At 44.8% G+C, this 10,321-nt stretch overlaps 3 protein-coding genes across 4 annotated transcripts; all 3 read right to left on the bottom strand.

The window, feature by feature from the left end:
* Positions 1-2,191: 2,191 nt before the first annotated feature.
* LOC117140028 (glutamate transporter polyphemus) lies at positions 2,192-4,072 on the bottom strand. The gene is made up of 6 exons (XM_033302759.1): positions 4,012-4,072; positions 3,915-3,959; positions 3,709-3,859; positions 3,166-3,648; positions 2,912-3,090; positions 2,192-2,856 (listed from the first exon to the last, which is right to left on the bottom strand). Exons 1-6 carry the CDS (start codon positions 4,023-4,025, stop codon positions 2,316-2,318), a joined length of 1,413 nt encoding a protein of 470 aa, XP_033158650.1. The 5' UTR covers positions 4,026-4,072; the 3' UTR covers positions 2,192-2,315.
* A 181-nt stretch (positions 4,073-4,253) lies between these two features.
* Positions 4,254-6,042, bottom strand: LOC117140533 (proton-coupled amino acid transporter-like protein CG1139). Of its 2 annotated transcripts, none has more exons than XM_033303519.1 (8): positions 5,949-6,042; positions 5,841-5,894; positions 5,624-5,774; positions 5,441-5,562; positions 5,163-5,389; positions 4,975-5,105; positions 4,747-4,925; positions 4,254-4,682 (listed from the first exon to the last, which is right to left on the bottom strand). In XM_033303519.1, the coding sequence occupies exons 1-8, from the start codon at positions 6,029-6,031 to the stop codon at positions 4,256-4,258; spliced, it is 1,374 nt and encodes a 457-aa protein (XP_033159410.1). In that variant the 5' UTR covers positions 6,032-6,042; the 3' UTR covers positions 4,254-4,255. The 2 variants fall into 2 exon arrangements, with proteins under 2 accessions (XP_033159410.1, XP_033159411.1); XM_033303520.1 differs by having other exon boundaries at positions 4,978-5,105.
* A 688-nt stretch (positions 6,043-6,730) lies between these two features.
* Positions 6,731-7,185, bottom strand: LOC117139256 (acyl-CoA Delta(11) desaturase). The gene is given in 2 exon segments (XM_033301472.1): positions 6,731-6,858; positions 6,861-7,185. Coding segments are annotated over 2 exon segments (453 nt in total).
* Between the last annotated feature and the right edge of the window lie 3,136 nt (positions 7,186-10,321).

Below are 10,321 nucleotides of genomic sequence, written 5' to 3'. Positions count from 1 at the left end.
CCCTCTTTCCACCCTGCCGCACTTCCACCCCCTTGCCACATCTTGTGGCACTCTGTGTTGACACAGATAAGTGCGTGGCGGCGGCGATAAGTAGCGTTTTATGCATTAATTTCAGCTCAAAAGAGCATTATTTATTACGCATTAATGCGCTGAATTAACGTTTATTTAATTAATATTAATGCGGCAGCCGCTCTTGCGGCGTGCTGCTGCTGCAACATTATGTTGCTGTTGTGTTGCATTGCATTTTGGCATAGATTTTTGGGTCAGCGCAGTCCTGTTGAAGATTGTCAATTGAACGGTTTGTTAACTCGGTAACCTAGTCATGATTTTAGATTTTAGAAAGGAAGCCTTAAATGTCTTATTAATTCTTAAGTTAATCATACGTTAACAATAAGTTGGAATTGGAAAGATTAGCCTGGATTTCATGGGTAGTACACATCTCAGCAATGAATCATTACATATATAATTTTATTAATATAAGGATGTGTCACAAACTTGTACACTTCTTTATCGCCCATGATCCCCAGCAATGACCCTCGAAGTTGCGCAAATATTTTACCACAAATCGAAGTGGCCGTCGATCCGGTAACCGAAAATCAAATTGAAATTGAAAGTAAAGTCGTCAGGCGGCAAATACATCATTCGCTCGCCTCGAGATATCCGAAAGGAAACGGGCGTTTCGATGGGCAAATATTTGCGAGCCGGCGATAAGGGCTCTCTTATTTTTCTTTTTTTTTTTTTGGGGTAATCGATCAGTGTCATGCGGGGGTGGGGGCGTGGACCTTGCAGCGCAATAAACCCAGTAATTTATAGACCAATCACAGACGCAGTGCACGCACCGCGAACAAGTGAAAAAATCATAGTCCAAACACACATAACGCATTAGAGGCGCAGAAGGAGGAAGACGCGATGGACTCGATGCACTTGGTCGGTCGGTGGATGGGGGTGCAATTTATAGGATAGACAACGCACAGCGGGCAGTCGCGAGTTCCGAGTCCCGAGGAGCATCATCCCAGTACTTGCCTCATTGCCAATTGATTTATACAAACGGCAAAGCAACGGAACACAAATTGGCTGCCTCGAAGATCTCTCTTCCATACTCCTAGCTATTATTTGGATTCTTATTCTTTTTTTTTGGATTTGTTGTTCCTGCAAACTGGCTATGGGAAATGATTTGTTGCACTTTGGCTGCAATCACAGAAGAGACGCTTGGTTGCGTATACGCAGAACTCTTTGGGGCAACTGCTTAACCTTGTGACCTCCTCGCTGGGAGGGATTCGATGGTCTGAAATAAACATAAATAGGAATAGGAACTTTGAAACTTTGAAGCTGCCTGCGCACACGTGTGGCTCTCGTTGGGGATTTCCTTGGAAAACCGCCGTAGATATCATCATCATCATCCTGGCTTTGCATGCCGACTGCGTAGCTAATTAGATCCTTAAATGGCCAGAGCAAGGCAATCCCCCGGCGGAAAGTGAGACCAGCCAGGCAGGCGTTGGCAAAAAATGCCACACAAATGACGAGCGGACCCGTTGACCGTTTTTGGCTCTGGAAATCGAAGTGGCAACGGGACGCGGCGGCCAACAGCAAAACACCAGTTTATCGGGCCGAAACGACCCAAAACAATAAATTACGCAATCCAAATGCTCAACTGCAGTCCATCAATGGCATAATGAGGCAGTCTCGAGATTCAGAGCCCCAGTCTCAGTCCCAGTCCCAATCGCAATCCCAATCCCAATCCCAGTCGCAGTCGCAGCGTGGATGCATTACCATATCGGCATAAATTCCGGAGCACATCGTTAAGTGGGCTGACGAGTGGCCGGCATCGGAGAAGACGTGTGCTGCAGCTGGAACAGGTTGTCCGTCGTCGTGTGTTGCATGTTGCAGGTTGCCGGCTGCCGACGCTGACTGCACACTTGCCACATGCCGCATGTCAGGCTGCCGCCGCCAAACTCCCACAGCTAATGAGGGAATTACCCGCACTGCCAACGCCATATCGTCATCACCATCGATAATGGCTTGTGCCCGGCCTCAGGTGGGGGTTAAATCAGTGGGCGGGGAGCCTGACCTTTGCGAGGATGGCGCCCGCTGCCCAGAGAGCCAGAGAGGTGGCTTTAACATGACACGCCAAGAATTCGAGCTCAGGTCTTTAAAGATTCAGGCAACTGAACATTAATAGGACGGGCTAGTATACATACACCGAATAGAAAATAGGTTTAAAATAAATTATTTATAATTGTATAACGCGCTCGAAGCTTCGAGCTTACTGAAAATTTCTGATGGACGATCGCACATGGTTGAAGAAGTCTATCTTTTTAGAGAAATCTGAAACCGGGTGCATCTGGGGGAGCGGCGGTAAGCGCGGTGGTAAGAGCGGACATGTTAGCAGTAGTGGCCTCCGCAGTAGTTTCAGGTCCTTCAGTTGTGGTGTCATCACCACCCCACTCCGAAATCATGTCCTTGATGGAGAAGACGGTGCCTTGCACCAAGATGAGAATGCCAATAATCACATAAAATATGTCCTTCACAAGTACCCATTTTAGCTTGCCATAGTTATACTCCGGCGGATAGTACAGACAGATCTCGATTAGTGCGGGAAATACCAGGTTCAACAGCGATATGGTAAGCGCTCCAACCAGCGACAGTAGAGGACCCAGATTGGGAGCAATTATCGCGGTTATGCAGATTAGAAACACAGTACATACACGAAGGATAGACTCCTTTAAAGCCGCGTTGGGGAGATCTCCATTTTTGTTCCAAAAGTGATTCATTATAATGTCAATGATCACGAATCCCGCCAACGGATAGGTCAGGAAAATGGCCGAGGCAATAAACCCTTTGGCAACTTGCGAAAGTCTGCGGGTTACACACTATTGAGGAATCATGTGGATGTAATTAGAGCTTAACTTACACTTCGTCTGTGGGAATATTTAGTGCAATACTACCAGCAGTATCGTCGCCATAACGCCAGTATCCCATGAAACCAAAAGTCACATACGAAATTATAACCAACAGAATTGCCCGATCGAGTACACCAAACCAGCCGAGGTAGTGCCGTGGCTTGGCCATCTCAGCTTCTATGGCCAGCATCTGGGAAAGCGTTTACGAGCGTTTGCAGCACTTAGAAAAATTGTCAGACTTTTGGAATAATTTTAAAGAACTCACCACGCCCACCGATGTGATGGAGAAGAGGGCAATACCAAAAAATAAAGGTACCTTATCGATGCGACCAAAGAAAATGTTGCGTTCCGTTATCGGAGGCAGGCCGACGAACAGATAGTACATCATCAAGGTGAATCCGGTGTAGATGAGTATGGAGGCCAAAATGTTGAATGGTACTAGGTACTTTAGTTTGCGTATTTGAAACGGGGGTATGAGGCAGAGTGCGATCACGGCTATATAGATTCGCAAGTCTGCCACTCCCCAGTTAACGTCGATGAGTTGCTTTAAGGTGCTAGCCACAAAGACATTGTACACGACACAGACTCCGAATTGGGATAATGCCAATACTCCATCGACTATATATGTTCCGGCCTTTGAGATATACTTAAAGAACCGGGGTCCCTGGTCAAATGAGTATACCATCGCGACTGGATAAGTGGCATATCCAATTTGCATTCGACGCGAGCACTCGATCATGCAAATAATCTTCAAGCATGAAAAACAGCAAAATGTAACTTGTTTTAAGAGTAACTAAGTAAGACTCACCAGCATCTGCATTCCATGGATGAGCATAAAGCATACCGAAACTAGAAGGATAATGCCAGTGACGATGCCAGCATAATTAAAGGATAATGGAATGGCCATTACTCCCGTTCCAACCACACATTTAAGAAGCGAAAAAAACGCCCCAATATCACTGTAGAAAAAATATCAGATATATGCACCAAATGATTGTTAAATCGTTAACTTACGATATCGGATGAGCCACATTTCGATTTTCATAAGGATCAAAACCTCTGTGGAAGAAAATTGTTTTATCAATGGTCAAGAGTTAATTAATAATATTACCCTTTATCGCCCATGTTCGAATGTTGTCTGTATTGTTGGAAAAACCAAAAATGAATAGTCTGTGACGTCTTTCACAAAGTGACTGGAATTTAAGAAAATATACCTGATTACCTTATAATAAATGACCTTCTTTAAATACGAGAAAGAACTGAAGAGCTTAGACAAATTTTTATACATTTTTCCATATGTTTTTATTAATATATACATTTTTAAATATTATAAATTTAATATACAGCACCTATAACTATCTTCTTACAACCGGATAGCGAGCATACAGTGTTTGTAGGGTTACCACTGTACCAGCCACTCCGCCAGCCAAGCCCATACAAATGAATAGCATGGATCGGATGAGAAAGATCCTGCCAGGACCGTAGTCCTCCTCATAGCGAAGGCAGATGTCCACGATTCCCGGCAGGATCAGACCCAGTTGGGCCAGGCAAAAGGATCCCACGAAGGATAGCAACAGACCAAAGTCCGGATACTGGATTGCCACTAGTACGGAGGCGATTACCAGCGCTATTCTCAGCAGGAACTCCACCGATTGTAAATATCTGTCCTCCAATTCCGGTTCCAAGTAATTCCGCCAGATAATGTCCACAGTTACGTATCCTTGGAGGGCATAACTAAAGAATATTGCGAGAGCAAACATGCCAGTCGCGAATTTTGGAAAGCTAACAAAAGAGAGAGGGTATTCTAGTTTATCAACTTCAAAAATCATAAATTATAAATACACACAAATCGTTTTGAGGCATATTCTGCAGAATCGAATTGGATGTATTTTCGCCGTATCGCCAATATCCAAAGAAGCCGAAGATAGCATAGAAGCTAATTACTACGATCATGCCTTGATTTAGAACTCCCCAGGTTCCCATCAAGTTTTTCGGGTTTCGCATACTTCGACCGAGGGAAAGGATCTGCAGAGAGTGAGATTTTCAAGGAGATCTTGGAAGTACAAATACCCACCACTCCAACAGATTCAATGGAAAAAAGTACAGTGCCAAAAAATATGGGAAAGTTTCTCAGCGGCTGAATGGCATGAAGATGTTCAAACTCAGGGAGATCCCGAAATAGGTAGTTTAAAATGACAAAATAGCCTACGGTGACAATAAAATAAGTTAATATATAACTAGCATATAAGAGGTATAACCAACCTGTTATTAGAAGAAAGTTGGATATTATTGCAAACGGCACAAGGCTTTTAAGATCCCGAATCAAAAATGTTAGGATCAGTGGAGAGGCTATCAATGCCATGTAGAGCCTCTCATCCCAGACCCACAAATACATATCCCCCAGATGCTTTAAACTCTTGGCAATGAAAACCACATAGACACAGTCCACGCCAAAATGATAGACACATAGCAGGACATCCACTAAATACCTTAAGGATAAAGGTTAGAAAACATATAGTATAGTGCTGATTTACACCGACCCAAAGGGCTTGCTCAGGTAATGAAACATTGATGGTCCTTTTCTGATAGACAGTTCCACTGCCTTTCGATAACTGATCATTGGCATATTATGTTGGACACCCAAATTATTGATATGATGAAGCTGCAAAGAAAACTTTTTAGCCAAGGAGTTATTAAAATATATGAGTTAGTGTAACTTATACCAGAATATGCATGGCATATAGCACAAAGAAGCCCAGGGCAAAAGTGCATATAAGACCAACTAACCAACCTGAATTTAGAAAAGCATATGGCATGGCCAAGCAACCAGTACCAAACCCACATTTTAAAACATTGATGAAGGCTTCCAAGTCGCTATAAATAGCAAGTAAAGTCTTAAGATATATAAGGTGCCTCACCAGTAAATAGATATTTACTTACGACATGCCATTATCCTTTTTTGAGGACAAGCGCGCCTCATTGGCCAGCGGTGATCTATAAAAGATATCATATTACGAACAGCAATCACTCATTCCCAAGTCGACTTACCCGAAACTGTTTTGGAAACCGCCGAGGAGTCTCTGGTGGAAGGGCAGCTTCTGGTCTAAGCGTCTCCTCCTCGTATTCCCCATTTCAGGAAAGGGAAATCACATTTAAGGAAATTATTATTATTATTAATCAGTCGGAAAGTCAGCGCCGACTTCGGTCTGCAATTATGCAAATGTGGACCACAGCAGATCCACCTCGGGTTACGATCTCTCGGATATGGAGTAGGAGTGTCTTGGAAGGATGCCAGCTTCCAGGAAGGGTGGAGGTATTAGCATAGCCCCAAGCCGATATGCTTTCCAGGAAAGATCCAGTTCCGCCGATGTGTGGGCGTTTTAGGCCTGGCCAAGGAATTCGCTACCTAAATTATGCACTCGCCTCGGGGTCTTGGGCAAACTAATTAGTGTGTCCAGTACGGGCCATTTTTCAATAGGCCCCCACCTCAATTGGCACCTGGCCATAAATTCAACCGGCCTTGGGACGGACAATCTACAGTTTCTAGTTAAGTCTGCCCACCTTGCAATCCCCTTTCGCATTGTGTGGGGCCAACTGCCCGCTGTGAGCCACCACCTCCTCCAATCTTTGCGGTGCCGAATCGAAAATGCAAATGTCCCGTCCCCCAGGAGAAAAGTAAGTATTCCCGAGGGGCCAGAAGTCAACTAAGCGGATTTGTTTATTTTACTTTCCATTCGCTATTCTCCCATATCATAAGTAGTCTTTGTTAGTCTTCCTTTCATTTAAGTTTGACTAGTCTTCACGGTTTATTTTAAAGAAAGTTATCTCATTTATTTCGGTAAAAACAGTACTGGATATAATGAGTTTTCCGCATCAGTTTCCGTATACTTGTGGTGCACACGATGATCCCGGGCCCAATAGTAGACCGCATCCTGGAAGGCCAAAGTGTTCAGGAACAAAAGATCAGCTTGAGCGGTGTATTCGCCTTGAAGGTGCGATGAGCCCACAAACGATGGGCACCGCCGGAAACTCCCAAAATGGTCACCACAACCGCTGGCCAGAGCAGCAGGAACGTTGTCCACGTGGCCGAAGTGAAGAACAGCCACACTCCATATAGCGAAGATATGTGAAGGATCAGGAACAACACTATATTGAACCATACCAGCTCCAGTTTCCTGCCATCGGTGGTCTTCGGATTGCTCAGCTCCGTCGACAATCCACCGTCTACTGTCTGCGCATCAGATTCGTAAAGCACTCCGGTTGTGTCTTTGGTATTGGGTGGCATGTTGCTCTATGTTTGATACTGTTTCTGCTTTTGGACTGGGCTTCTATTTATCAGATTTATATTTACGGGGTAATTTTTATTTGCATCAGATTACTTCCTACTTTTTCCATTACCTCCAGTCACCTAAAATATTCAATATTTAATTCAGTTCAAAAATATTAAAAGTATCTAGTAAGAACTGCAATACTTCAAATGTTTTTTACATATTATAATTATTTTTTAAAATAATAATTTGCATTTAGTAACTGTAGTCTTATTTTTTACAAATTATGGCTCTATTATACTTTTCGTTTATTAATTTATCGAAAACTAAGTGTCTGTTTGATTTTTTCTGCGTGCAGACAGTAGATGGTTGATGTGGCTGCTGCTGCCGTTGATGTTGCAGTTGCAGTTAGATGTGGCGCATCATTAAAGTGCAGACAAATGGCAGCGCGGCATGTGCGGCACATGTCAGGCTGCACAAGCTTTAGCAACAGGTGAAAATGCTGGAATTCTGATTATCCGCCGCTGCTGCAGCTGCAGTTGCTGCTGTTGTTGCTGTAGCTGTTGCTGTTGCGGTGATTGGCAGCAACTTAAAATGTAACTTTCAGCGATTTGTCGTCGTTGTCGCTGTCGTTCTCCTGGCACTGCCACTTTGATGTTGGCCAAACCAAAACTATCGAGCGGACAGCATGCAACATGCGCATAATTATCCGAATGCCCGCTGGCAGCATGGGGTGCAACATTCCACCGGCCACGCCCCCAATTCAATTTACAGCCGGAAGTGTGGGTGTATACTTATTTGATATACATTCGCGGTCCGTTCGTGTTGCCTGTTCTCCTTTCGCAAACTCATTTGCTGGTTCATAAATCAAAAATCGCAGCGGCAGCAGCGGCAACTCCCGCATAAAACGTAAAAAACCCAAATCAACAGCAGTATGAAAAACGCATTTAATGATTGGCGAACAGCAGCAACATCGAGAGCAGCAGCAGCAACAGCAACATAATAGGCCCATCTAGAGGCAACATTCGCGTACCAGCAAAAAGTGGGAGGATGCAGTGAATTTTCCCTCGCCCCGCAGAGATGTTTTTTTTTTTTCTTTAATGCCATTTGTTGCTGCCGCAGTAGATGTTGCTGCTGCTGCCGCTGTGCTGCTGCTGTTGTTGTCGGGCCGTTTGCCTTTTTGGGGCCCGTGAGGCATTCGCCTAAGCGGCAGGTTCCTGTCTGCCCCATCCGAAGCGACGTTGACTGCATTTTTAAGCGCGCTCCGCGCATAAAATAAAGCCAGATTGCAGGTCTCTGCCTCGGGGCCATCATCCTCCTGGTTTGGCTTGAATGGGGCGAGTAAAAGTGCAGGATGCTTTGTTGTCCTGCCCCTGGACGCAGCCCATCCAAGAGCCCAAACTCCACTCGGAAGCGCTTCTGCAGATACGGCAGCTAATTTTCGATGGGCAAAAACCGAAAAAAATGAAAAACAAAAAAAAAAAAACAGGAGAGAAGCATCTGAGATCTTGGAGCGATAATGATGCAGGTTAATCATTAGCCTGGTACGTGTATTATGCGATTATTAGTTGGGTGTTCGGCTCTCTTACTTCATCTTCCATTTGGCGGGGATTACCCGCAAGCCCATTTTTTGGTGGGCGTTTGCTCTGCTTTCTGTTTTCGACAGCATTCTTTTAAGTAATTTCCAATTTCCGCTGCAATGTTGCATCTACATGCAGCCAATTTGTCAACGCGGCGGCAGCATGTTGCTGCAACATGTAAGTTGTCAACGTTTTTTAAGAATCAATTGCCGCCCAGCAGTAGTAGAGTAGTATACAACAACATAGTACTAGAAATCCGATCTCGCTGGACTCCGCCTTCTCGGCTGCCGTCTGTCAGCAAATACATAGGATATAGCATATATAGCTTATGGACCAGACGAGACCAAACCAGCCGGATGCCACACAAGCGGTTCGAAAAGGCGGCCTTGAACGGAGTAAAAGCCAAAGTACTTGGCAAAAATCATTGCAGAATTTAAATGAGCGCAGCACACACACACAGTTGGCCACAAATATTTTGAGGGCAAAAAGCGCGCTCAACTGACGTGCAACATGATTTTGTAGGCGTGCAACATGCGCATGCGCAACAGCCGCAACTTTATCAGATTCTGCGCTCGTTTTAGCATTATTTCTGTAAGTTTTTTCGCCTGCCTCGCCGGCATGTTGTCGACTGTCAATTGTTTGGTGGGCGTTGCAGCAGCAGCAGCAGCAGCAGCATCAGTTGCAGCAGCAGCAACCAGCAACTAGCAACAATAGTCGGGGCAGCCACATAGACTGTCCCACAGTCTATAGCCAGACTTTTGAAGCTATATCAATGTCAACAGCATTATCACACTACGCTGTCAATATGCAAATGCCCAGAGCAAGCCCAGCGACAACAGCAACAAGCACTTGCCAGACCAAGTAGCAACACCAACAGCAACAACAACTGCAGCGGCAACTGCAGCAACAACATTCGCCAGCAAAAAGACAAATAAATGCTTGTTGCAGGCGATTGTTTTTCATGTGTGCGTATGTGACACTCGTTAACACGAAGCGAAAATGCGCGAAATGCGATATTTCACACGATTTATGCACGGACAACGACAAAAGTTGCAACTGCAAGGGGCAGCAACAACAGCGAAAGCCGCAGGAGCAGCAGCAGACCACACAAGTTGCATGTTGCCGGTGGGGCAGCTTAAGTTGCCGCTGCTGGCTGAATATGAAATACGCAACCCGAAAGCAACCCTCCATTTGTTCAACTTAATTTGGACTCCCAGGAAAACCGTTTGGAAGATGAGGTCTACTTCGGTATTCTAGTAGTACAGAACGTTTAGAAGTGGCTGACAAGTTTGTTAATTGAGGAGTTGCAAGTGCTCCTGATGCAGCTTAACACGAAAATATCCTTGTTGTTCAATTTCCATGCACCAATAAGTTGATATCACAAACTGGATAATATTAGAAGCTGATAAGAACTAATTAGACCACTTGGAATGCATCAGTGCTGCCATATTCCGCAATGTTGCAATTGGCAGCCTAAATGCAACGTGTGGCTGCTGTGGCAATCAGAGAACAGGCAACGAAGAGCCAGGCAGCTGATTAGCCAGATCAGAGCTGCCAGGCCAAAGAGTTGGCC

This window comes from Drosophila mauritiana, chromosome 3L (genome assembly GCF_004382145.1).
Source record: "Drosophila mauritiana strain mau12 chromosome 3L, ASM438214v1, whole genome shotgun sequence".
NCBI classification, from domain to species: domain Eukaryota; kingdom Metazoa; phylum Arthropoda; class Insecta; order Diptera; family Drosophilidae; genus Drosophila; species Drosophila mauritiana.
The sequence above is the reverse complement of the archived record's forward strand: the minus strand, read 5'-3'. Positions and strand labels throughout refer to the sequence as shown.

Bases quoted from the DNA above. Each gene is read 5' to 3' on its own strand.
- LOC117140028 (XM_033302759.1), bottom strand. The intron at 3,860-3,914 runs GTAAGTTAACGA...TTTTTTCTACAG, and splicing joins AATGTGGCTCATCCGATATC to TGATATTGGGGCGTTTTTTT. The intron at 3,091-3,165 runs GTGAGTTCTTTA...ACGCTTTCCCAG, and splicing joins CCATCACATCGGTGGGCGTG to ATGCTGGCCATAGAAGCTGA.
- LOC117140533 (XM_033303519.1), bottom strand. From the start codon at position 6,031: ATGGGGAATACGAGGAGGAGACGCTTAGACCAGAAGCTGCCCTTCCAC. The intron at 5,775-5,840 runs GTAAGTAAATAT...TGCTATTTATAG, and splicing joins AAAAAGGATAATGGCATGTC to CGACTTGGAAGCCTTCATCA. The intron at 5,390-5,440 runs GTCGGTGTAAAT...TTTATCCTTAAG, and splicing joins TACCTGAGCAAGCCCTTTGG to GTATTTAGTGGATGTCCTGC.